The sequence below is a fragment of the Erinaceus europaeus genome, chromosome 8 (assembly GCF_950295315.1).
Source record: "Erinaceus europaeus chromosome 8, mEriEur2.1, whole genome shotgun sequence".
NCBI classification, from domain to species: domain Eukaryota; kingdom Metazoa; phylum Chordata; class Mammalia; order Eulipotyphla; family Erinaceidae; genus Erinaceus; species Erinaceus europaeus.
Genome location: NC_080169.1, coordinates 54,888,383 through 54,916,286, shown reverse-complemented (window position 1 = coordinate 54,916,286; position 27,904 = coordinate 54,888,383). Strand labels below are relative to the sequence as shown.

Below are 27,904 nucleotides of genomic sequence, written 5' to 3'. Positions count from 1 at the left end.
GACTTCATCATTTTTAACAACTGCATAGTATTCCTGTGTGTGTGTGTGTGTGTGTGTAAGAGATATGACTTTATGACTTTCTTAGCCACTCTTTAGTCACTGGGCATCTTTACATGCCATGTTATCAGGAAAAAGGCTAATAACCAAAATACATAAAGAACTCACCAAACTCAGCAATAAAAAAAAACAATACTATTAAAAAATGGCGGGAAGGACATGGGCAGAATCTTCTCCAAAGGAGACATTCAACATGCTAACCCACATGAAAAAAATGCTCAAAGATACTGATGATCAAATGCAAATAGAAACAACAGTAAGACTCCATTTTACACCTATGAGAGTGACACTCTTGAATTATTAAATTGTTATCTATTTGTGTATCCTACCAATTGAAAAGAATTGTTCCAAAAGCTTTTATTATACAGTTATAAGAATTAAAGGCAGTACAGGTATAATCCTAGAATTGCTTATATACTATTGCTTAATAGTTATAAAGTAATATAATTGGGAACTGGGTAGTAGTGCAGCATGTTAAACGTACATAGTGTAAAGCGCAAGGACTGATGCAAGGATCCCTGTTCAAGCCCCTGGCTCCCCACCTGCAGGGGGGTTGCTATGCAAGCGGTGAAGCAGGTCTGCAGGTGTCTGTCTTTCTCTACCTCTCTCTGTCTCTCCTCCTCTCAGTTTCTCTCTGTCCAGCAACAGCAGCTATAACAAGAATAACAACCACAACAAGGGCAGCAAAAGGGAAAAAATAGACTCCAGGAGCAGTGGATTTGTAGTGCTGGCACCGAGCCCCAGTGATAACCCTGGAAGCAAAAAAATAAAGTAATATAATTGGCCTTGGAAACTGGAAGTGGAATAGTTGTCATGCTATTATTGTTCTGTCTTAAAAATGTTAAATCTCTTAATTACACATGGATTTTCTTTAGGGTTCCATTTATTTAAAAGATTTATCTATTTATAATGACATTGTTTATAGATTATTATTAAATTTTAGGAACAAGCCATCGATAGAGAACATGAGAGAGATGTATTTCAACAGGAAATACAGAAACTAGAACAACAACTTAAGGTTATACCTCGATTCCAGCCTATCAGTGAACACCAATCTAGAGAGGTAAGAATTTTACTGGTACTATCTATCTTACAGTATTATAAATAAGATTCATTTCAGGAGAAAACATCCAAAGTATTTTTCTACTATATATAAGTCTTCAAAGTCAGAAAATTATGCATTTTCCGATTTTTGATGAGAAGATTTTTGATGTAAAAATTGTTTCCATTGAAGTTACGGATCTGCAACTTAGCTTTTATTATTGCCCAATCACATCAACCTTCCTTCCTATTCCTATTCCTATTTCTATTCTTTTTTTTTTTTTAATTGACACCAGGGTTATCTCTGGGGTTCAGTGATGGTACTACAAATCCATTTTCTTTTTTTCCTTTTTCTTATTTTATAGAAAGAGAAATTGAAAAGGGGAGTTAGAGGGGAAGAGAGAAAGACACCTGCAGACTTGCTTCATGTCCTGTGAAGCATCCCCTCACAAACAGGGAGCAAGGGCTTGAACCTGGGTTCTTTCACATGGTAATGTGTGCTCTCAACTAGGTGTGCCATTGCCTGGCTCCCACTATATTCCTACTCTAAGCAAAACTGGTTGAAAGGATTTTCTGTGTTCACTGTGTCTCAGTGGAGTTTCATATCCTCTACTTGGTAGAAATATTTCTGTTAAGGTTAACTAAATCTTCATGTAAGGTGGTATAATTGCCTCATCTCTCTCTTCATTGTACCTGCCCATTCATTGACATTCATTACACACTTCCTGAAACAGTTCTTTTTCTTGTCTTCTGTGAAATACCTACTTCACTGATTCAATATTTATTTATTTATTTATTTATTTATTTATTTATTTATTTATTTATTTTTACCAGAGCACTGTTCAGCTCTGGTTTATGGTGGTGTGGGGACCTGGGACTTTGGAACCTCTGGCATGAGAGTTTGTTTGCATAACCATTATGGTATGTACCCTCCACCCTTGATCTCTTTTTCTGTGCTCTTTGTTTCTCCTCTACACATAATAAATGGAATAAGACAAAGTCATAACTAAATGATTCTACTTTTGCATCTCCATCTCCAACATCTCTGTTGATCTGCACACTAGTTATTTACTCACAAGTACAGAACAAATATGTTCCTCTTTCACTTTAGTAAATTCTGTGTCAACTCCACCTTCCTCTTTTTTTAGATCTGGAGTTCATACTTGAGGTTACTCTTTTTCTTGATCCTTTCATCCAACCTATTGTCAATATGCTAACCACTCTCCCTACTTCTACATTTTTTTTATTCCACCTAATTCATTCTCCTTATGTAGACACATAATAAGAACCCCATATTTACCAAATTAATGCTATATGAATCAAGGAAAAACCATTGCATAAACTGTGAAAGGTGAATTCTAAAGCCTGTTATCCATTATAGTAAAAAGTGGCATTTTTATAGATATGCTGATATATAATAGCCTTATCTACTAGAGCAATAGAAAGATTATCAAGCCCAAGAGTTTGTAGCTATATATTGCTTTACTTCGTAGCAAATACATTTGTAGCTGTATGTTGCTTGAAACTAAAAAAATTAATAAACTAGATTTTGATCAGTATCATGTGTCTAATTTCTCAAAGAGAACATTTATATTTTTATGAATGGGAATAAGACAAGATCATCTCTCTAGCACATGAAGTACTAGAGCTAGAAGTCAGCACTTTACATGTACAAGTCCTCCTATGTTTTACCCACTGTGCCACCTCCCAGGTCATGTAATTTATAAAACCTTAAAAAGCTAACAAGGAAAAAAAAAAATATATATATATATTTAAATTTTTCTTCCAAGTGCAACATGATCCACTTGTTCTGTCCATTTCCTTGCCATACCTGATTGCTCTGCTTCTGATTTTATTAAAAAAAAAAAAAAAAAAAAAGCTGTAATAGTGTGTTGTACCATTTTTCTATAGCTGCTTTGTTTTCTTTAATGGAACCTTCTTTACTCCAGATCTTTAAGTTTTTATTATTAGTGGTTTAACATTGGTGTACTAAATTACAAGATTTTAGAAGTATACTTTCACACTTATAGATGTTAATGTATATCACTCCACACCCACCACCAAAGTTCCTCTCTCCCTCATCAGACCCCCCCCCACACACACCCTGATAACCACTATAGTTTTCCCAGAGTCTAGGAAACAGTTTTGTTATTATTATTTTTTTTGCAGATTATTTTGCAGTAGGTTTTTATATTCCAAAGGTTCCTTACTCCATATCTTAATCCATTAATTATTATTAAAGTTTTCCTTTGTTAATAAAAGTCTTTATTAATGTTATTCTTAAACCTGTAGGTATAGGTTATTAACTATATGTATATACTTGTATTTCCTTTTGAATTATATTATTTTATATTTTCTTTTTTTTTAAATTTTTTTTTATTTAAGAAAGGATTAATTAACAAAACCATAGGGTAGGAGGGGTACAACTCCACACAATTCCCACCACCCAATCTCCATATCCCACCCCCTCCCCTGATAGCTTTCCCATTCTCTATCCCTCTGGGAGCATGGACCCAGGGTCATTGAGGGTTGCAGAAGGTAGAAGGTCTGGCTTCTGTAATTGCTTCCCCACTGAACGTGGGCGTTGACTGGTCGGTCCATACTCCCAGTCTGCCTCTCTCTTTCCCTAGTAGGGTATGTCTCTGGGGAAGCTGAGCTCCAGGACACATTGGTGGGGTCTTCAATCCAGGGAAGCCTGGCCAGCATCCTGATGGCATCTAGAACCTCGTGATTGAAAAGAGAGTTAACATACGAAGCCAAACAAATTGTTGAGCAATCATGGACCCAAAGCTTGGAATAGTGGAGAGGAAGTGTTAGGGAGGTACTCACTGCAAACTCTGGTGTACTTCTGCTTTCAGGTATATATTTTGCAGTAGTTTATGGGTATGTGTGAACATAAGCTCTCTCTCACAGAAACTGGTGTATATCTAGGTTATGGGACTTTGTTAGAAAGTGAACCACCTGAGATGAAATTAGAGTATACTATAAAAGGAAAGGTCTCACCCGAGTAATGAAGCTGAAGGGTTGTCATTCCACACGTGAAGTCTCTGGACACAGTCTGAGGTGAAGCATGTTGAGGTGGCAATCGTTGCGTTGGTTAGGTTGTGATTGGCAGATGCAATATTATTTGATATGGATTGGGAGATGCATACGGGAAAGTGGGCCCTATCCAAGGGTTCCAGGACAGGGGGAAGTAGGGGCTCTATAGTGGAGATGTGAGGTTCCTGCTGTCTTAGGGTTCAAAAAGACAATCGATAGTTAATGTTATCATCACATTATTTGGTAATTGGGTTAACTTTGAAAAGTCCTTTTATTATGGTTTGCTGTACAGTAGTACCCAGTATCTTGTATATAGCTGTGCTATTGGATGCTTCTAATCTACTTGGTCTAGGCTTTTGAGAGAGTCCACATATCAAATACACAGCCTATATATTAAAAAGATTCAGTTTGTGTTTTGAAAAACTTTGAGACATACAATTGATTTTCCCCCTCTCATATTAATTAACTAGTGGTTAAAGTATCTCACTTTTCCTTAATATCATACTGCTTTTTCTTTGTAATCTCTCTCCCTTCTCTTGACTAATATCAATTTCAAAGTATATCACTAATCCTTCCGTTACTATTCTGTTACAAAGTAACCTAGATAGTGAACTGCATGTCAGGATCACTAAGAGAAACTTTCAAGATGCACAGGTTCCTCTCACCTCACCACATTCTCATCTCTGTTCTGCTTGGCAGGATATTTTAGCTAAAAAAAAAAATTTCCAAGTGACTATTAAATCTCTTCCATTCCTGTAGTATCTAGAACAGTTGTGTTATTTTACATAATTTTATGGAGGGAGTCACACGGTAGTGCAGTGGGTTTAGTGTACATGGCACAAAGCACAAGGACCGGTATAAGGATCCTAGGGAGTCACTTCACAGGCGGTGAAGCAGGTCTTCAGGTGTCTTTCTCTCCCCCTCTCTGTCTTCCCCTCCTCTCTCTGCTTCTCTCTGTCCTATCCAACAACAACAACATCAATAACAACAATAATAACTACAATAATAAAACAACAAGGACAACAAAAGGAAATAAATACTAAAAATATTTTTTTTTAAATATAATTTTGTGGAAATAAAAATGTAATTCATGGAAGATTTTGTTAGATTGTCTTATCTCACATAAGACTACAAGTCAATAATCTACAAACTAGTTTCCTTTATTAGTTTTTAGTGTAGTCATGGCATTAAAACTCATAATTACTATGCAGAAATGTAATTTCCCTTCTCTGGTATAGAGAAAGTTTCACTCTTAGGAGAAACGATTAACGAAAGCAGTATTTTCCTTCCGCTTGTGCTGCTGCTTCTTCTAGCGTTTGCCCTTCTTCCGTAGCCAGTCAACAGCGTCAGGTTGAGCCTGATGTAAAGTTTCGAGACCTCCTTGTGCTGCTTATATCTATACACTCAAAAAATATCATAGTTGTAGTCAGTTGCTAGCTTTACCCATAGAAACAAAATTAGTATGACATCTAAAAATTCCTTTTGGACTGTAAACCATTAATCCCTCCAATAAAGAAAAATATCTTTTTGAAATAAGGATAAATATTGTACTAGTTTGCTAAAGAGGTTTTTTTGTTTGTTTGATTGTTTAATATTTTACTGATTTTTTTTTTAATGAGAGAGACCAGAGCACTGCTCAGCAATGGCTTACTGTGGTGCTAGGTGATTAAACTTGGGTTCTTGGAGCCGCAGGCATGAAAGTCTTTTGCATAGCCATTATATTGTCTCCCCAGTCCTGCTTATGAGTTTTCAAATTACATTTTTTATAAGGCCAGGCAGTAGCATGCAAGCTAGAGCATTTATGCCACCGTACATGAGTACCTGATCAATAACAGTGCTGACCACAAAAACAAAATTACATTTTTTACTTACTATATTTCCAGGTTGAACAGTTAACAAATCATCTGAAAGAAAAAACAGACAAGTGCAGTGAACTTTTGCTCTCTAAAGAGCAGCTTCAAAGAGATGTTCAAGAACGGAATGAAGAAATTGAGAAGTTAGAGTTCAGAGTAAGGGAACTAGAGCAAGCCTTACTCGTTAGTACAGACACTTTTCAAAAGGTATGGCACTTTCTTTGGATTAGCTTTTATTATGTGTTTTAATGTAGATTACTCTTAGTTATATCAGCATTAACTTAAAGTTATAAAATTTTTGTTGTTATTATAGTGTGTGTATGTATATATATGTATATATTAGATATAAATAGATATATATGCTTATGTCTTCACTAACTTAAAACCACTCCTACTTATTCTTATTTTTAAATGTTACCTAGTCATCTTAATCCCAAAAGGAAGAATATTAAACAAAAAATTATTATCTTTTTAATTATCCATAAAGTTACTATAAAATATCAAAAAAATTGGTGGATACCAAGTTATATGGCAAAAAGCAAGGCTGAGTAAAAGAACACCAAGATAGAATACTTGGGAGGAGGACAGATGAAAGAACAACTTCCATGTTATCTAAGAGATAAATATTAAGAGTGTATTTGCAAAAAAAAATGCACTCAAGATTGAATAACTTAACATTTGGAATATTCTTTAAGATAAATTATCTCCTTAGAATTATAGAAATAGAATTGCTACTTCTCCAACTAATATGGTTAATTAGGAATTAATGCCTGAAATTTTGAGAAAAATCTTAAATATTTAAAGGTAGAGGACCGAAAACAGTTTGGTGCTGTAGAAGCTAAAGCAGAATTGTCTCTGGAAGTACAACTTCAGGCTGAGAGAGATGCCATTGACAGAAAGGAAAAAGAGGTAAGAAGTTTATTTTTAATAACAGATTATAATTTGAATTATTTTAAATAAGTCACCTTGAAAATATTATTTAAGCTGATTAAACTGTATGCTCCAGAACTAGAAATTAAACTGTTTCTTAGCTCTTTGCCTAAATTGACCTTGAAGATAATAAATGTGGATAGCTGATGTTAGGATGAGTATTGGTTTAACAGGATCAGTGTAAAGGTAAACTCAGGAAGAAGCGTGCGTGTGTGTGTGTGTGTGTGTGTGTGTGTTTATTTACTTTATAAGAGGACCAAAGCACTCTAGTATTTGTGTTGCCAGTTACCAGTGATCAAACATTCATGTCTAGTGCCTTGCCTGCTGAGCAACCTCCCCAGCTACAGGAAGTTTTGAGAACAAAAAGAAGTTAGATATGAAGCAGAGACTAGAAAAATATAGCCACATTAGTTCAGAAGGTAGAATCCTTTCTCCTGGTTTTTTCTGTGGGCTTTAAGTAGTAAATAGAAAATGTACAACAAGCGATACCACAGGATACTTCTCTGCTATAAAAGGAATAAATTATAAAAGGAACATTAAGTGAAACCACCCACTGTGGGGTGATTTTTATTGTCTGGGGGAGATTGCATTGTTGTTTTATAATATACCTAACTTGTTCATAGATTAATATATTAATAATAAATCAGCTATATAAAGTTTTCATTTTTCTGTTTTTCATTTCTTGTCAAGAAAAAAAATCTTCTTTTTAAATTTTTATCAGAGCAGTGCTCAGTTCTGGCTTATGGTAGTGCTGAGGATTGAAACTGAGACCTCAGAGCCTCAGGCATGGAAGCCTTTTTGCGTGACCATTATGGTATCTCCACACTCCAAAAAGTCTACTTTTAAAATAGTAATTTGCATTTCCTAATTAATTTATAACTTACTTCAACATCTGTCTACAGTAATTCTTTTTCTTAAGTATGTTGTATTCTTATGTCCTAGTTGTATTATATCATGTAAAATCAGGTAGAGAACAAAATTTATGTGGTACTAGGGAACGAACTCAGGGTCTTATATGTGCACAGTACTGCTGAGCTGCCCCCTCCATTCTAATTTTCATTCTGATATATTTTTATTATTAATTCATTTGTAATGAAATTTACTATTTTTATTTACTATCTTTTGAATTTTATGTTTCTTGTACCTTTATTTCTTGAATTTAAGTATCCACTGTATGCCCTTTACTGAGAATTGCAGTTGTTTAACATTATAAGAGAGCCTTACAAAGCATCTGACAACCAGTTCTCAGTTTTTACAGGTGACAGAGCCAGACATGTGAATGCGTAAAGGATTTAAGCTAATAACCAATCCTAGATGACTAGTTTTTCATAAGAGACAAGTATTTGTAATAACCTACTAACTTTGACTGGAGACTAAAAGGAACATAGAGCCGAAAAATATGGTAGCAGTGTTCTCAGTCCCAAAAAATATCCTATCAAATAAGTTCAAACAACAGGGGAATTCTGTATACACCTGTATAGTGTGCTGATTTTCCATGTGCATGATCCAGGTTTGAGCCGAGCCCTCACTGCACTGAAAGAAGCTTCAGTACTATAGTCTTTTTCATTCTCTTGGCTTCTTTTGGCCTCTCTTTCTCTGTCAAAAGGAAACAAGATAGTTAAGCACACAAATAAATGCATATTAATGTGACACAAGCATTCTAGGTATCATTTGGTAGCAAGTTTAAATAGATTGCTCCTAGTCTATTTTTAAACCTTAGTGTTATTCTAGTTTGTGATTTTTTAAGGACTCGATAATGAGGCATTATGGAACTGAAAACTGGAGTCTGAATAAGAGAAAAGAATGTCCTTACAATGTCATTTCTAGAAATAAAGTATCTGTAGTGATGCTTCAAATTGTTATTACTCGTAACAGAAATATTAGAGGTTTAAACCGGTGCTTCTCAAACTTTAATTAATCTCCCCATGTTTCTTGTTAAAATTGTGGATCTTGTGAAAATGCTATTTCAGTAGATCTGGAATGGGGCTTAAAATTTCACATCAAGCTTATTTTCAAGTGATGTGGATTCTGTTGTGACAGGGCTCATACTTTGAATAAGTAAGACTTTAGATCCTGTAGCTATGAATTTTATCATAAACGGGCATATCCAAAAAGAAAGTTAATATCATGTAAGGTAGAGCTTCAATCTTGGTCTTAAATATCTATGCATGTGTTGATCTTTTTTAAAAAAGTACCCTGTCATCAAAAGTCATAGAAGATAGGAATGAACTCTAGTGTTAGATAACTTTGAAGAAGATATAATTATCGCTATGTTCCACAGACCTAATAATTATGTATGAATTACTGCTATATTAAGGAATAGCTAATGAATTTAATACTAGTGTTACAGAAAAATATTGAAATGAATCTTGAACATTAGTCATTTGCAACAGAATGAATGATAGTTAAGAATAAAAGCCTCCAGAGATAAACTCCAGGTTCAAAAGCTGGCTTTACCAAATACTCATGATGTAGCCCTATCTCTGAAATGGGGGTATTATTATTACAGGATTTTAAAAACAATACATATAGTAATCATGTGCAGTGACCAGCAATAAATTGTCCATAAATGATGGATATAACTAGTTCTGATACTATTTCTATTAAGGAAATATTAGATTGAAGTATTCTTAAGATCTTTGCTTTGTCATTGCAAATAGTGAATGTGATTATATGTCCGTGTATAACTGGAATATGCCACTTTCAAATTCTGTAGCAGTAAGCAATTTTTAAAATCTTATTTATTTGATATAGACAGAAAGGAGATACCTACAGCACTGCTTCACCACTTGTGAAGCTTCGCCCTACAGGTAGGGACTGGGACTGTGACTGGAGTTCTTGTATACTATAATGTGTGTGCTCAGCCATGTGCACCACCACCCAACCCTGCAATAAATGACTTTATAATCTACTTTTAAGTCAACTGCCAGTAGATGTTCTCTCTACATGTAACGTTGCTTTATAGTACAGTAATTTTTTATAGTAAGACAAAAACACATTTGAAAATTCATTGAATATATGTTAAATGTTTATTAAGTAGCTATAAAATAGTGAGGTAAATGACTGTTCCAGACTTAAATCAAACCCACTTTTAAAACAACAACAATAAAGTGATATTCCTCTTTAGTTTTAGTCTGCATAACCATCATAGAGGAAGTGCCTTGTTATTAATTAAATCTCAGTCAGAAATGAACAAATTTCTATTTTTCAACACATAAGAAATAACTATTGATAACTAACTATTAAGTAATTCACTAAGAATCTCATTATTTTTGTATCTACCTCCTCTTAGCTTCTTAAGTAAGTCACATGGCTTTCAGTCTTTTTTATTATTTTTTTAATATTGTATTTATTTATTAATGAGAAAGGAGAGAGAGACAGAAAGAACTAGACATCACTCAAAAAAAAAAAAAGAATTAGACATCACTCTAGTATATGTGCTGCTAGGGATTGAACTTGGGACCTCATACTTGGGAGTCCAATGCTTTATCTACTATTCCATCTCCCAGAACACTGTCAAGTCTTCTCACTGGGCTCATTGATGTTAAATGTGGCTTACTTTAACTAATCTCACTTGGTGACTAAACTGAGGACCTAGGTGATCAATTAGCTCAGGACTTCCTGTAAGTCAAGCCCTAGGTTTGATCCCTTGCACCACCTGGGAGCACCTCGGACAGCACTAAAGGAACTTCATTGATTGTAGAGGAGTGTTTTATTGTCTCTCCCTCCTTTTTATTCTCACTCTCTCTAAAGGTATAGAATAAAAATTGACATGATGACAGCTCAACTGTATTGCACATGACTGAGGCCCCGAATTCATTCCCTTGTGCTGTATAGAAATAAAACTATATTAATTCAGGGGGGGATTTTTTTTAGCCTTTTGATAGCAAATAATGTTAACATAGATTAAAATTTTAATTTCTTCCCATGATTCCTTTCTGTTTTATCGAGGATAATGTGGGTAGCCAACAGTATGCTTCCTCTGAAGGTCTTGTAACTTTGCTTTGAGCAGAATGACTTAAATGTGTCTTGTTTAAACATGTCTAGAAACTGCATCTGACTTAAAGGGGAATAAAACTTGCTTTTCATATTATTCCTGTGTCACAATCATAAGTACTTTGTAGAACTAAGAGCACTCTTCATCCTCTGTTGACATATAAACATTTGTATGAACAGCCATTTTGTGTTTTCTTTTAATTCTATTATTAAAGATCACTAACTTAGAAGAACAGTTAGAACAGTTCAGAGAAGAACTAGAAAATAAAAATGAAGAAGTTCAGCAACTGCATATGCAGTTAGAAATACAGAAAAAGGAGTCTACTACACGCCTTCAAGAACTTGAACAAGAAAACAAACTATTTAAGGTAATTTGTTAAGAAAACATTTTCCATTAAATAATTGTTATATTTGTCCTGCATAGCCTCAGTATAATTATTTGTCATAAATAGTATATAATCAAAAGAAACTTAGCTACAAATGGATTTGCATGAATCTTATTTTCAATTTAAATTCATCATAAATGAAAATATATTGAACTTTAAGAATTGATTTACAAAATTGTATTTCTAACTTTTGTCATTTGTACACTTGGTGTACTATATTGTAAGAGTTAATTGACAGAATGTTTAGAAAAGCACGTATAGTGACACTGCTCAGCTGGAATGGTTCATTTTGTTCCTAGGATGAAATGGAGAAACTAGGATTTGCCATAAAGGAATCTGATTCTATCTCTACTTTGGACCAGCATGTACTATTTGGGAAGTTTGCTCAGATAATTCAGGAAAAAGAAGTAGAAATGGACCAGTTGAACGAGCAAATTACAAAACTTCAGCAACAAGTTAAACTTACAACAGATAACAAGGTGCACTAATTTTAAATGAATTATTAAAGTTGGAATTTAAAAGGCAGAAAGGTTATTTCTTTTTCAGAGTACTTTAATGTAAAGAAAACCATTTTCTTTTAATCATTAGTTTAAATTTACTAAGACATATTGTCTTAACAAACTATATGGATTGTTGGCACCTTCTAATACTGCCAAATATTCTAGATAAATTTTTACTGACAATTGCTCTTAGCCTAGATTTCATATCATTCTTGCCAGATCTATTAGAAATTATTCTGGGTAGTTTAAGTTAAATAACATAAAGACCTTTGGGTACCATCTATGAGAGACAGTTTTTCATTAAATACTTCATCCATTTCCATTTAAATATAATGACTTTTTCAACATTTTTATTGTTGTCACCAGGTTTATCACCAGGGCTCACTGCCTGCATGAGCCTGTTGGCCACTTTTCTTTTATTTTCTTCTTTATTTTTGAGTAGACACAGAGAGAAATAGAGAAGGAAGAGAGAGAGATGGAGATGGATAGAAAAAAAAAGACAACTCCAACATCCACTCGAAGTTTTCTGCCTATAGGTGACAACCAGGGGCTTGAACCCTGGACCTTGTACATGGCGATGTGTGCATTCTACTGGTTATGCTACTACCCAGCCCCTAGTAAATTTGAGAAGTATAATTCTAGTGTTGTACAATAAGAATCTGATTCAGGATAAATTATAAAAGATACTGGTGGGCTGGGGAGATAGCATGTGGTTATGCAAAAGATTCTCATGCCTAAAGCTACAAGGTCCCAGGTTCAATTTCCAGCACCACTGTAAGCCAGGGCTGAGCAGTGCTCTGATACCCCTCTCCCTCTTCCTCCCCCTCTTCCTCTCCCTCCCCCTCTCTCTTTCTCTCATTAAATTTTTTATTTGAGGCTGGGAAGTTACATACCCAGTTGGGTCAGGAGGTTTGTTCAATAGTATGGTACATGCTCAAAGTTCTCCATTTTCTCTCCAGTTATATGAAAAAATCAAACACACTAAAAAAAAACCAAAAAACAAATTGTGCTGCTTTAGTATGTATGATTATTTTCACTGTTGCCATTAATCTCCAGTAGTGATTATAGTACTTTAAAAAAAAAAAGGCAAATGTTACCATGCTCAAGGACCCAGGTTCAAGCCCCAGATCCCACCTACAGGGAGGGAAGCTTCATGAACAGTGAAGCAGTGCTGCAGGTAGCTCTCTTTTTCTCTCCCTCCTTATCTCCCCCTCCTCTCTCAGTTTCTCTCTGTCCTATCAAATAAGGAAAAAAGTGCTCTTAACATTTTCGTTAAATGATCCAGAGTGATGGATTTGTCATAGGAACCCAGCCACAGCAATAGCCCTGGTGTCAGAAATAACAATCAGTTAATTTTTACAAATTACTGTGCTTATTAAAATTATTAAAAATTTTAAATAACCTTGGTTAATATACAGGAAGTATTTAGTCAGTGTTATGAATATAGGAAATACATATTTTTGTCTGTGATCAACATTTTGAGATTCTACTCTAGAATAAATTCACGAAATATAAATATATTTTTATTACTCACTTTACTTTCTTCATTAACCGATAGGTTATTGAAGAGAAAAATGAATTGATAAGGGATCTTGAAACCCAAATAGAATGTTTGATGAGTGACCAAGAACGTGTGAAGAAAAATAGAGAAGAAGAAATTGAACAGCTCAATGAAGTGATTGAAAAACTTCAACAGGAATTAGCTAACATTGAACAGAAGACATCACTGAATGTTAATTCTTTCCCAGAAGAAGCAGATAGTTTAAAACATCAGTTGGATGTGGTCACAGCTGAAAATTTGGCTTTGGAACAGCAAGTAGAAACCACTGATGAAGAAATGGCCTTTACCAAAAGTGTACTTAAAGAAACCAATGTTAAAATGAACGAATTAACACAAGAATTATGTAACTTAAAGAGAGACCATGAAAATACAGAAAAAATTCAAAATGTACCAGGAAAAAGTGACAACATTGCTATGGATGATCTGAGCAGAAACCCTAAGCCAGAAATAGTTCCTACTGAGGATACTGTTAAATCTCTAGGAAATGAGACCTACCTCAAATCTTTTGAGGAAAATAGCAAAGTTTGCATAAGCAGTTTGGAAAAAAAGGTGCTACAACTTGAGAACACTGTGAGTGCAAAAGACTTGGAGCTTAACCATTGTTATAAACAAATAAAGGACATGCAAGAACAAGGCCAATCTGAATCAGAAATACTTGAAAAGAAGATTGTAAACCTACAAAATATACTTGAAGAAAAAGTTGCAGCTGCTCTTGTGAGTCAAGTCCAACTTGAAGCACTTAAGGAATATACAGAATTCTGTGATGATAAACACACAGTTTCACCAGAAACTGAAAGATCAAATTTACAGAAGTTAGCTCAACTAACAGAAAATAAGATGGAGTCAGATGTATCAGCATTCACCTTAAAAATATTGGAATTAGAAAACAAGGTGGTTGAAATGCAGACAAGTTTAACTTTGAAGACAGGACAGTTGGAAATTGCAGAGAAAAATGTTTTGGAAAAAGAAAGTAAGCTTCTGGAACTACAGAAACTATTAGAAGACAATGATAAAAAACAGGGAGAGAAAGAAAGGAATAGAAGCTCTGAAGAAAATTTTGAAATGTTCATGGTTAGTTTGTACTTTTTTTTTTTCAGTTTAATGAACTTATAAATTCTCTTTTCCTTATATTGATGGCAAATTAAATATATATTTTATATCTTGAAATCAGTATCTAATGCTAATTTCCATTCTGTATGGTTATATACTCACTATAAAAACTAGCCTTAACTATATTTCATGGTCTTCATATCACAATACTCATTTTATTGGCAGAGTCATTAGATAGAACAGTCAAAACGAACTTGTAAATACTAAGTTTAGCAAATTTCTTGTGGAAATTGTGTGTGTGTTTTTTCCACTTCCCATCTAACATGCATGTTATTTACTGTCATCCTATCTAAACCATGAAAAATATCAAAATATATAATAATCAGCTGAGTTAACATGTAAATTGTAAGTCATTAGTTTTTTTAGATTTTATAAATTATTATAGATTATATTTTATATTAATAAAATTTTGTACTTTACCCTTTTTATATATATAATCAACAGAATTTTTAAAATATTTATTTATTCCCTTTTGTTGCCCTTGTTTTATTATTGCAGTTATTATTGTTGTTGTCATCGTCGTTGGATAGGACAGAGAGAAATAGAGAGAGGAAGGAAAGACAGAGAGGGGGAGAGAAAGATAGACACCTGCAGACCTGCTTCACCGCTTGTGAAGTGACTCCCCTACAGGTAGGGAGTCGGGGCTCAAACCGGAATCCTTACGCCAGTCCTTGTGCTTTGTGCCACCTGTACTTAACCCACTGTACTACCACCCAACTCCCTGTACTTTATCCTTTTAAGATTACTTATAAAGCTCTGAACCCACAGATATTTATTAGCATAACAGATACACAGATGTGAGGGCTTTAATTTACATATTTGCAATTTTTAAATACTAAGTGTGCTGGTTTTATTTTCCCAGAACACCAAGAGATTAGCTGATATATCAGAAGTTTATAAGTGTATCATGTATTTCACAAGGGACAAAATTCTTTCCATTTATTAGGCTTTTCCCCCAGCTTATGAGAACTATAAATTGCTATAATTAATATAAAAGCATTAAGTAAATCTTCATATAGAACTATTAAGAAATAACTTAGTTGCATGCCTGATATTTTTTGAGGCAATTGATATAAATATGAAAAATTTTCTAATAGTAATAATTTTCTATAATAATTGTTTAATATATGTACTAATGAGATGATTTCATTCCTGGGAAATGATTCTGTTCTTACTGTTACAAGACTAAAAGATGATGGTTTTATGAAAATTTTGTATTTGTTGAAAGGGCATGATTCATTTCACCCTTTCCTTGGGTAAGCAATTATTCATAGAAAAGTTTCTTGAGAATGTGTAAGTGTGGGTGCTAGACAGTGGTGCACTTGGGAAGGTACACGTTACAGTGTGCAAGGATGAAGCTTTAAGCCCTCAGTCCCCACCTACAGGGGGGAAGAAGCTTCATGAGTGGTGAAGCAGTGCTACAGGTGTATCTCTTTCTCTCTAGCTCAGTGTCTCTCCCTTCCCTCTCAACTTCTGTCTCTATCCAAAATATAATATAAAAATTAGAGAATAAAGAATGTATAAATGCTATGAACTTGCGTATATTTTTTTTGAAAGTGATATGTTATATTATCCACTGCCATTCAGACCACTGCTGAGCTGATTCAGAACAATGAAGAAAGTGACTGTTTTGGTCATCTTGAAGCTCTTAGAGCTGAATCAGCAGCCAGCAAAGAACAACATGCCAGTTATAAAGAGAAAACAGAAAAACTTCAAAAAGAGCTTTTGGTAAGATAAATAACAATTTCTAATTCACTGATGCCTATTTTAATCTCATTTTGAAAAATTTTTTCTAGCAAAGCAAGCCCAAATCCATATCTCAAGATCTCTAGAAAAAAAAAGTTTTTTTTGTGAATTAATGAAAAGTCTTGGTACTATAAATTCCTCTATGGCATCTTCTTGCTTGATTTCCTTTGGAGTCTTTGTTAGGCTTTAGATTTTTTTTTTTTTTTTTGGTCTGTTAATGAAGGGGGGGAAGAGGTATTAAAAAGAGCTATTTTTTAAACTTATTTATTTATAAAACGGAAACACTGACAAGACCATAGGATAAGAGGGGTACAATTCCCACCACCAGAGCTCCATAACCCATCCCCTCCCCTGATAGCTTTCCTATTCTTTAACCCCATGGGAGTATGGACCCAAGGTCATTGTGGGATGCAGAAGGTTGAAAGTCTGGCTTCTGTAATTGCTTCCCCACTGAACATGGGCATTGACTGGTCGATCCATACTCCCATTCTGTCTCTTTCCCTACTGGGGCAAGGCTCTGAGGAAGTGGAGCTCCTGGACACATTAGTGGGGTCATCTGTCCTGGGAGGTCCGGTTGGCATCATGGTAGCATCTGGAACCTGGTGGCTGAAAAACAGTTAACATATGAATCCATACAGATTGTTGATTAATCATGAACCTAAAGGCTGGAATATTACAGATGAAAATTTGGGGTCTCTATTTTGGAAATAGCTAGTAGGTCTATTTTAAGTATATTCCAGAGGGCCCATGACTGTATTAGTTTTTGCCTGAGCCTGACATCTGATATGCAGGTGGACCCAAGTTATTGTCTGGGGAGATGATGTTATGGCTGGGAAAAGGGCTAGAAAGTTGGTTCAGGGCAGAGAGTAGCTCCCAAATAGGGGAAAGGTATATAAATATTGATGATTGTAAACACCATCGTTTTGATCTGGGGTCCATATTCAGCATAGGAGCCTATGTAACCTCTACATCCCTGTAGGTCCAAACTTGCATTCTCTGGTCATCAGTAGGAACATTCCGAGTTGCACCAATTTCAGGACCATCTTCAAGTGGTAGATAGAGTATGTTATACAACCCCCTTTCTGAGGATGAAACATTTTCTACCATTGTTGATCCACATTGAGGGCAAGTCCTCAGTGTTCCTGGTGGAGATGACCGGTGATAATGGAGAGAGGGATCTATTCGAGGTCTAGGCTCATTGTGTTTGTGTGGGAATCCCAGGACTCCCCGAGTAGGGCCCCAGCTGATGGGGTGGCCTGATAGTGACTAAAGAGTCATAGTTAAAATATGCCAGTCTCTTGCCCTTATTTAGCTTTTGTAGTCCTTACTTTGATAAGGTTAGCTTTGGAGTGACTGAGGGAAGTGTAGTGAAGAGGGTATCTGCGTCTTAAGTAGAAACTATTTCATTAGGTACATTAAGGTGTCTTTTTAGGTCTTTCTGCTTGCTTGTTTCATTTATTATTAAAAGTGCCATTTTATCCCATGAGAATCAAAAGTTGAGGCTGACAAAATGATTTCATTTCTTTTTTTTTTTTTTAATATTTACTTTCTTTTTGTTGCCCTTGTTTCCATTGTTGTAGTTATTATTGCTTTTGATGTTTTCGTTGTTGGATAGGACAGAGAGAAATGGAGAAAGGAGGGGATGTCAGAGAGGGGGAGAGAAAAATAGATACCTGCAGACCTGCTTCACCGCCTGTGAAGTGACTCCCCTGCAGGTGGGAAGCCAGGGGCTTGAACCTGGATCCTTAGGCTGGTACTTACACTTTGCGCAATGTGTGCTTAACCCACTGCACTACCGCCCAACTCCCAATGATTTAATTTCTATGACAGTAGTTTTTCAAAAATATTTTTCCTATTATTCTGATGAAAATTAACACATTACCATATTATACTCTCCCTTCTCCCTAAATTTTGCATTCAATATGGAAAATTTCTAACTGGATGCCCAATTGTTCTATTCATCATGTTTTAGGTGAAAGAAACAAATATCACACTTCTCCAGGAAGAGTTAAGTGAGGTTAGGAATCAACTCACTGAAACAGAAGAGAAATTATCTGACTTTATGCAAAGAGAAGATAAAACTGAGGTACAAGAAAAGAGAAAGGACTCCATATTAGAGCCACTTCCAGTTAAGCTGGTCAAATGCTCTGCAACGCAGACTGATGGTACTCCCAAGGTCAACAGCAGTGACCAGACTCCTGAAATTCTTGTTAGAAATGCAGGCATCCAGATCGATTTACAGACTGAATGTTTTTCAGAAGAAGTTACAGAAATAATCAGTCAGTTTACTGAAAAAATTGAGCAAATGCAAGAACTGCATGCTGCTGAAATTTTGGATATGGAATCCAGACATATTTCAGAAACTGAAACATTAAAGAGGGAACACTATGTTGCTGTCCAGCTACTGACTGAGGAATGTGGTACATTGAAGGCAGTGATACAGTGTCTGAGATCTAAAGAGGTAACTGGCTCAACATTTCTGTGATTCTGTTTTTCTGAACTGTATATTTTTTCACTGTAGAAAAATTAAATGTTTTTGTTTTGAGGTAACTTTGTACATATATTCATATGCACATATATATAGTTCAGTATAAATATTATAAATATTTTATAATAGATTCTCACACTCTTCAGTATTTGATCGGATACCATATCCAATACCAAAGTATCAGTAACCCTTTACCAGAGTTCATTAGATCCCTTGCACCCTTGCAGCCCTGTCCTTTCCCTGTTCCCAGCCCCTTTGATAACCTTGTTCTGCAGTCTGAGTTCATGGGGTTAGTCTTTATTGGGCTTTGCTTGTATTCTTTGCTTTGTTTGTCCATTTAATATTTCTTACAGGGCTACTTTGTTGGTAATGAATTCCTTTAGTTGCTTGTCTGAAATGTTCTTTGTCCTTCCTTCAAACCTGATTGATAACCTAGCAGGATAGAGTATTTTTGACTAGATATCTTTTTAGATTCAAAATATATATATTTCGAATATATCCTGGCAATCCTTTCTAGCCTTTAGAATTTCAATTGAGAAATCATCTTAGGAAATTTCCCTAACAATTGACTTCTTGTTTTTCTCTAGTTGCCTTCAGAATTCTCTCTTTAGTAATTAGTAATTTGGATCAAATAGATAATGTGCTTTCTTTGTCATGTGCACTACCTACATTCAAGCCTAGTCACCACCACATTATAGGAACCTTTAGTGCTTTCTTCCTCTGTCTGAAAATTTTCAGGCGAAAGCAGTAAATCCCTGGTAATGAGAAAAAAATATTACTGTGTGCCTTGGTAAGGTTAGGTTTTGGATTCATATAGGCTCTCCTGAAGCTGCCTGAACCTTATTTATATATCTATATTGTGCTTTACTTATTTCCTGGCTTCCTCTCCCCACCTCCCCCAAGAATGAAGTAATTCTTTTATGGTTTTATTCATGCCCCCCCCCGTGGGTGAAGTTAGTATATATATATATATATTTTTTTTTTTTTTTCACCAGGTTTTTTTACCTCTGGGTCTAGGTGCCTGCACAATGACTCCACCATTCCTGGGGACCATGTTTATCTCTGTCTCTGTCTCTCCCTCTCCCCCTCCCCCTCTTCCCCTCCCATTCCTCTTCCCCCTCTCCCGTTCCCCCTCTCCCTTGCCCTCTTCCCCTCTCTGCCTCTCCCTCTCCCCCTGCTTCTTCCTTTTCCTCTCTGTCTCTCCCTCTTTATCTCTTATTTTTATAGAGGTAAAAGATGGCTAAAGAGAGAGGAGACAGATACCTAAAGCACTGCTCCACTGTTTGTGAAGCTGGCCCTCTCCCCAGCAGATGGGGATTGGGGCTTTGCATTGTAACATGTGCACTCTACCAGGTATGCCACCACCCCAAGGGTGAAGAAGCCATTGTATATTTTCATGTGAAAGTACTTTTAGTATCTCTTCTGTTGGTTGAATGGTGATGAATTTGTTCATTAGTTTGTCTGTAAAGCTCTTCTTGCCTCCTTTCAGATCAAGTTCATGGGTGGAAACCTTTTCTGTTCAGAACTTCGTACATATCCTGCCAGTTCTTTTTATCTTTTAGAGTTTCTGTTAAGAAATCAACAGATAAGGGAGTCAGGCAGTAGTGCCGCAGGTTAAGCACACGTGAAGCAAAGAGCAAGGACCGGCCTAAGGATCCTGGTTCTAGCCCCCGGCTCCCCACCTGCAGGGGAATCGCTTCACAGGCGGTGAAGCAGGTCTGCAGGTGTCTATCTGTCTCTCCCCCTCTCTGTCTTCCCCTCCTCTCTCCATTTCTCTCTGTCCTATTCAACAACGACGATGACATCAACAACAACAATAACTACAACAATTAAAAAACAAGGGCAACAAAAGGGAATAAATAAACAAATATTTTTTAAAAATGAAAGAAAAGAAATCAACAGATAGTGTTATGGGATTTCCCTTATAGGTGACTCTTTGCTTTTTCTCTAGCAGCCTTCAAAGTTATATCTTTATCTTTGATCTTGGCCATTTTAACTACTATGTGGCATGGTGAACTTGGCTTTGGATTCTTACTTCTTAGAGCCCTTCAAGCTTCCTGAACCTGAAGACATATCCCTTTCTTCTATTTTGGGGAAAATTCTCAACTAAACTTTTTCAAATAAGAATGCTGTCCCTTTCTTACTCTTTTCTTGTACCCCTGTGACATGAATGTAGTTCCTCTTGATGCAGCTCATTATTTGTTTTAGAGTTTTTGTTTTCTTTAGCATTTTTTTTTAGTGGGGGGAGCAGGGGGAAACATATCTTGTTCTCCATTTGGATCTTTGGCATCTGTCTTGTTGGTGTTGCTGCCCTCTGCTGCTTTTTTTTTTTTTTTTTTTTTTTTTTTTAGCTCTTGTTGTACTCTTCATTTTTCTAATCTCTGTTATGGATTTATCTATAAACTCCCTCATTATTTCTCTGAATTTGTTGTAGTCCACTTTTATCATTCTTAGTTCTGTGAGCATCTCTAGGGCCATAGTTTTGAAGTCTTCATTAAGGGAGTTTATGAAGTGCTGCTGAATTTTTGTTTGTTTTCAAGATGCTATTTTGGTCATCATTACAAACAAATTACCTTGCTTTCTCATTATGTGATTCTCCACAGAGGCACTGAGGCAGTCGGTAGCAGGGCCCTGACTAGAAGCTGATTGGGGCCACAGAAGCAGGGGTCCTACCTAGAACCCAGCAAGGTATACTTGACAGACACTAAACCAGTTATAGTCTGAAGTAGGCATCAGCTGAACCTAACCAACCTAAACCAGGAATAGGCTGAACCTGGTGAGGGTTTCAGAGACTCAGGAGACTTAGCAGGAGCCATGAGCTGCATCCAAGTGGACTGAACTTGTTAAGTTGCTACTGACCGAGCCCTTTCACCAACTGAGGCTGACACAGAAAATTGACCAAGTTGAAGTATTTATTCACCCCATCACATAGAATAGCAAGTAATAACGAACTCACATAAAGATACACAGGGGGTCTCAGCTGAGAGGTCCGCGAGCTGAAATGCCAGAGTGGCCACAGTCACTTGGGAACCATTAGCTCTCTAAGGGTTTTATAGCACTCTGGGATAGGGGTAGTCACTCTTAATCTACAGAGGTAGTCATTCTTAATCTACAGAGGTAGTCACTCTTAATCTACAGAGGGGTGTTCTTGTGTAGGCCAAAGATACATTCTACACCCTTATGTAAGGTATACATTTTAAACTCTATCTTATGGCGCCAGTCTATAAGCAAAGCAGGTATTATGGAAACAAATTTAGCGGGTTAATTTCAAACTTTCACACAAAGCTATATATTTTTTGTACTTTTTTAAATATTTATTCCCTTTTGTTGCCCTTGTTGTTTTATTGTTGTAGTTATTATTGTTATTGTTGATGTCGCTCATTGTTGGATAGGACAGAGAGAAATGGAGAGCGGAGGGGAAGACGGGGAGAGAAAGATAGACACCTGCAGACCTGCTTCACCGCCTGTGAAGCAACTCCCCTGCAGGTGGGAAACCAGGGGCTAGAACCAGGATCCTTAGGCTGGTCCTTGCGCTTTGTGCCACCTGCACTTAACCCGACAAAGGTATATTTTGCAATGTCACTTCAGTGCACTAGCTAGATTATCAGGGAGCAGCCAGCTGGCCTAGGCAGTTCCTGAGAGGCTAGTTTTCTACCTGTCTTTATTCTATGGCTAATAAGCTCTTTTAAGCTGGGAACTTCTGAAATGGAAGAGTTAATGCAACTCATTCTCTCACGACATTCCCTCACAAACTGTCATAGCGCGAGCCAGGCACAGACTGAATCTGGCAGCCACCACAAATTCAGCCCACCACACAGGTGGCTGTGGCAGAGGTGATGCTCACTCAGGTGGCGACAGCAGAAACAGCCAGAGCTGACAGTGATGAAAGCCCCCAAAGGACCTATCCTGGTGGCATGGAACCAACTAGGAAATAAATTGCTACCTTAGTTGTCCACTTAACCTGGCTTTTTTCCTTTATTGGTAATATGTCTGTACTCCAAACTTGTGTCTATGCTGGCTTTTCTGTGTATTTTGTAGTTTTTGCTGTTGCTGTGGTGGTGGTGATGATGAGGGCAAAGGCTACTAGTCCACCATCATCTTGACCAGTTTACTCTGTCTTCTTGATTAAGGTAGATTACTTCTATCCTCTCTAGCTTGCCACTTCAACCCTTGGCTTCAGTTTTCCTGCTGGTGGACCCCCTCTACTAATTTTTTTTTTTTTTTTAAGCTCAGCTACTGAATTTTTTTTCCAGAGCACTTCTCAGCTCTGGCTGATGGTGGTGCAAGGGATTGAACCTGAGATCTTGGAACCTCAGGCATGAGTCTCTTCATAATCATTATGTTATTTTTACCACCCTACTATATTCTTTTATCTCTCTAATTTCTGCATTAAGTTCTCAAACTTTATTGATGTTTTCTTTCATGAAACTGCTTTTCTTAGTAAGCATCCTTAGGGTCCTGGCTTTCATTCCTCTTTTGATTTCTGTAACTCTTTGAATTAGCAGGGTTTGTTTTACTTTGTTTTGTTTTCCACCAGTGAGGGTAGTTCTGTCTCTTTTTCATTTTGTATGATACTCTGAGATATGAACCTGGGTGGCAACCGGAAGTTCAGAGTTGCAAGTGCTTAGCTATCTAAGGTTGTTGTTGGTTAAGCCGCATTCTGGGTTGTGATTGCTCTGTGGTTGGCCAGAAAAAGATACTCTAGCTCTCAGCCAGGAATTTGCCTTCAAGGTCTGTTGTTACTGGGAATTGATCCAGGCTTCCATACTACCTGCCAGCTGAGCCAGCGTAAAGGCTGCAGTCTAGACTTCGCTTTGCCTCTTCCACTGATTTGCAACTTTTAATTAAACAATTTACTTCAAATTAAACAATTTTGCTCTTAATTTTCTATTAGAAATTTTTAAAAACTTTTTTGCTCTTCATTTTGTTTTATGTAGGGTTGTAAGCCTAAGGAGTACTACCCATCAGGCTAGGGAATGAATTCTCTCTAAATCCACCTCAAGTGTTTGCTCCAACCAGAGTTCCAAAATGATTATGTACTCTATTCTGAGTGTCCTTGCTCTAAATTCTGGCAAATGTCTCCCCTTGAGGTAGTGCCATTCATACTCTCCACCTTAAAACCTTACTGGGAGGAAGAGAGAGAAAATATAAATTATAGAATACTAGTGTGATAGTTTTGGGGTTTTTAGCTGTTTGGCTTACAAGTTTATATGTTTTAGTTGTATACTTTCTCTCCTTCTCAAAATGAATTAACCATCCCCCACCAGAGCACCAATATTCCTCCATTAAAGTCCACTGGAACATCTCCCATCCTGCCTTGCCCACCCCCCAATCTCTTTCCCAATTCCCCTTTACTAACATCTGTTCTGCCATCTGATTCCTAGTCTCCTTTGGGTTTTGCTAGTTGTTTGTTTAAATAACCCCATGGTTGTGGTCATTTGTTCTTTTTAATTTCCTTTCTCTTTTCTTATACTCTGATATAAATGTTCTTCCTCTTGATATCACCACTCTTTGATGTTAATTTCATTTGTTTTAGTTATTTCATTTTACTGCTTTTTGGGGTTTCTTCTACCATGCTTTCCTCTTCTCCATTTTTGCCAGATCTCCATTTTGTCTTCCTGCAGCTGTTCCTCTCAGATTATTATTATTATTATTATTATTATTCTAGGCTGGAATTTCGTTCCTGCACTATGAATCCCCTGCTCCTGGCAGCCATTTTTTCCATTGTATTGCACAGGAGAGAGAAATTGAGAGGGGAACAAGAGTCAGAGGGGGAAAGAAAGATAGACACCTGCAGACTTGCTTCATCACTTATGAAGCGACTCCCCTGCAGGTGGGGGGCCAGGGGCTTGAACAAGGATCCTTGCTTGGGTCCTTGTGCTTCAGACTATGTGAGCTTAATCCCAGTGCGCTACTGCCTGACCCACTCATGTTTTTTTTTTTTTTTTTTTTTTTCATCTCAGTCATTGCATTCTTTGTTCTGTTGATCACTGATAGGAATTTCTCTGTAATTTCATTTATCATTTCTTGAACTTGCTATAGTTTTCCTTAATAAATCTTTTAAATTAAATGAACTTACTTAGGACTATTATTTTGAAGTCTTCATCGAGAGAGGTTTTCTTCAAGCTGCTGTTTTTCTCCATCAGTATAGGTGCTTTCTTGATTACATTCAGTTACCATCACTTGTCACATATTTTATAACTCCCCCCACCCTTCTGCCAGGACCAGCTAACTGGTGGACAGCAGCAGTCACATCACAGGGCTGGGTAGTATACTACAGATCACAGATCAGGCCCTGCAGTTGAGCCAGTTTGAAGGTTCTAGTAGAGGAATGCAGCTACTTGTATACCCTGACCGACTCTGTTTAGGGGCAGTTCATCCCCTTCAACCAAGCACACAGCTTTAGGAGGGGTGCACGTAGAGTGGTGAGGGAGGAAGGAGCCATCCGCCTAGCCAGCCACATCAGGCAAATCAACCGTGGTGATCAGTGGGGTGACAAAAGTTCCATACAGATCACCCTCATGTCTGTAGGCAGTTGAAATAGCAATAGCTGACTGAGCTGTGTAATAGTGCTAGGACCTCAATAGTGGAGATGACTGCCATTGTGAATCTGACCAGGTATTGTGAAACCAAGCAGGAAACAGATGGTTTGTTTGTTGAGAAGTTATTTACTGCCTGGATTCTGAATTATTTTCCTTTTTATTGTTAGTTCATGTGAACCCTTTTTTTTTTTTAAAGAACATATCTACTTTATTTCTTTTTATATTTTATTTGTATTGAGAGAAAGAACCAGACATCACTCTGGTACATGTACTGCTGGAGGACTGAACTCAGGACTCCATGCTTGAGAGTCTAGTAATTTATCCACTGAGCCACATCCTGGAATACTCTTGTGAACTCTTTTTTTTTTCTTTTTTTATGTTATTATTATTTTTTTATTTCTTTATTGGGGGTTAATGTTTTAAATTTGACAGTAATTACAATAGTTTGTACATGTATAACATTTCTCAGTTTACCACATAACAATACAACCCCCACTAGGTCCTGTGTCATCCATTTTGAACCTGTACCCTCCCCCCACCCCACCCCAGAGTCTTTTACTTTGGTGCAATGTCGTTTTCTCCGGGCTGGCTTCACGGGCAGGTAACAGACGACCAGAAACACACGGCTGAGCTGAGAATGCAGTTTAATCTTTATTCAGCGGGCAAACAGTCCAACACCTAATCACCACACCATATGCTCCTCCATCTTTCTCCTCCGGCAGCAGAGTCAGGAACTCAGGAAGTACGTAGGATAGGGGGCGGTGAGAAGGGAGAAGCACAAAAAGGCAAAGACTAAACCACAATCTCCCGGAGGCAGGGGGGTTGAGACCAAACCAATATGAAGCATACCAACAATTCCCCCTTTTCTTTTTAACTAATTGACCATAGTATCAGGAGTGTGAGGTGAACAGAAACCTATATCGTACAGGCATTTTTAAAAAATAAACTGGCACAAACATGGAGGAACAAGTAAGCGAGCAACAAGAACCAGTGTGCTGCCAAGGGAAGGCCTGGGGGACGTTTCTTGCCTCTGTGGGCAAGGCTTTATCAAGCTAAAGGACCTTTCCTGTCTCTGTGGGCATCTCTTGCCTCTGGGGCATTATTTGCCTCGACAGGCATTTCTTACCTCTATGGGCATTACCTAGCATGGAGGGAGGGTATGGCCTATAGAGTCCCCAGGCAGCTGGCTGCAGTCAGTCTTTGAGAAACCCAGCAGCATAAAGGAAAGCTACTGTAGGGTTGTGTAGCAGTAAGTCCGATAGAAGTGCCAGTCCAAAGTAGATGTCCACCGAAGAATTGCCGGGGGGTGAATTGTTGCATTGAATTGAGGAAGGTCAGCCGCTGGAATTCTGCTTTTCTGTAGAGAACTTGACAGCTGCAATTAACTTACTATGAAACAAAACTTGTAGCAGGTTAGAAGTTTACCACAATAGATAATTCGATGAGTATAATTGGTTTAAGTATCTTTATAAATTTGGAAGGTCTTTTTTTGTTTTAAGGCTCCTAACCAATCTAAGCACAATAAAATGTGGTAAGTCAAAGAACCACTGCTAGAGCCTCAGGCATGATAATCATTAGCATAACAGTTGTGCAATCTACCATTTCTAATTGAGAAGATATTTGAGAGTTTTGCATACCAACAACGTCTTATTTAACCTTTTGTTACACCCATTCAAGATGGAGACACACCCTAGGTGTGCACAGGTTTTTTTTAGACCAACTTAGTTAAAATATATTGACTTTTAACTAATTTTTACCTCAGACTTTAAATGTTAAGTTAACTTTACCTTTATGAGAACTATGTTGAAAACCTTTTCCATTTAACTTTGCCTGGTAAGAATGTAGCCCTAAAGTTACATTTTTAACCTTAAAGTTAATGTTTACCAAACTTTAAACACACACATAAACATGGTCTTCAATACATAAGGAGAAAAGCTTTTGTTATGAAGACATGTCATTTTAAACACGAATTTAGATCTGTACTGTCTAGTTGTTTGGGGGGTGCGTTGTCCGGTGGTGGCTTCTAGCGCAACTTCAGCTCCAGGAATTGTAGGTTGCGATCTCTGCAGGGATCTCTGCGTATTCTAGCTCCTCTGCTTTCAGAGCCAAGCTGGGGATCTCGGCCAGGGGGCCCAGTCCCAGCAGGGAACCCGCGGTCTCCAGGTGGTCCGGGATCTGCCCAGACTTCATAGCAGGAGGGCAGGCAGGCCGGCCGTGCATAAGGCGTGGGCCGAGGTGCCCTGGGGTGGTGGCCAGGATGGGCTGCACCCCTGCCCGCCATGTCTGCTGCCCTGCTTCCGGCGGCCGAGCAGCATGGAGTGAGCCCACGCCTAATGTCCCACGCCACGCGGCGGCGAGCCACCTCCTGCGGTCGGGCGTTGGGCGGAAACCACAGTGTGGCCCAGAGAGAAATGTTCAAGAAACAGAGAAACAGTCTTGTGAAGAAAGGGCAGAGGCCTTTGGAAACCTCTTCACAAGCAGAAAAGAAGGCCATTGTGGCTTTACTTATCTGATCTTCTTTGGTCTGTTGCATGTGTGTGGAGCCGAGATCTTGTCCCTGTTCGGGCGCCATATGTCGTTTTCTCCGGGCTGGCCTCACAGGCGGGTAACAGACGACCAGAAACACAAGGCTGAGCTGAGAATGCAGTTTAATCT

The 27,904-nt window shown here is 37.3% G+C and overlaps 1 protein-coding gene across 2 annotated transcripts in view; it reads left to right on the top strand.

The window, feature by feature from the left end:
* The window catches only part of AKAP9 (A-kinase anchoring protein 9), a 197,529-nt gene that overhangs the window by 131,194 nt on the left and 38,431 nt on the right, over positions 1–27,904 (top strand). For both annotated transcript variants that reach the window (XM_060196249.1, XM_060196250.1), the window contains 8 exons: positions 1,001–1,120; positions 6,021–6,197; positions 6,795–6,899; positions 11,132–11,284; positions 11,602–11,781; positions 13,361–14,434; positions 16,061–16,201; positions 18,192–18,680. In XM_060196249.1, the coding sequence (XP_060052232.1) occupies positions 1,001–1,120; positions 6,021–6,197; positions 6,795–6,899; positions 11,132–11,284; positions 11,602–11,781; positions 13,361–14,434; positions 16,061–16,201; positions 18,192–18,680 (2,439 nt within the window). The remainder of the gene's footprint in view (positions 1–1,000; positions 1,121–6,020; positions 6,198–6,794; positions 6,900–11,131; positions 11,285–11,601; positions 11,782–13,360; positions 14,435–16,060; positions 16,202–18,191; positions 18,681–27,904) is intronic.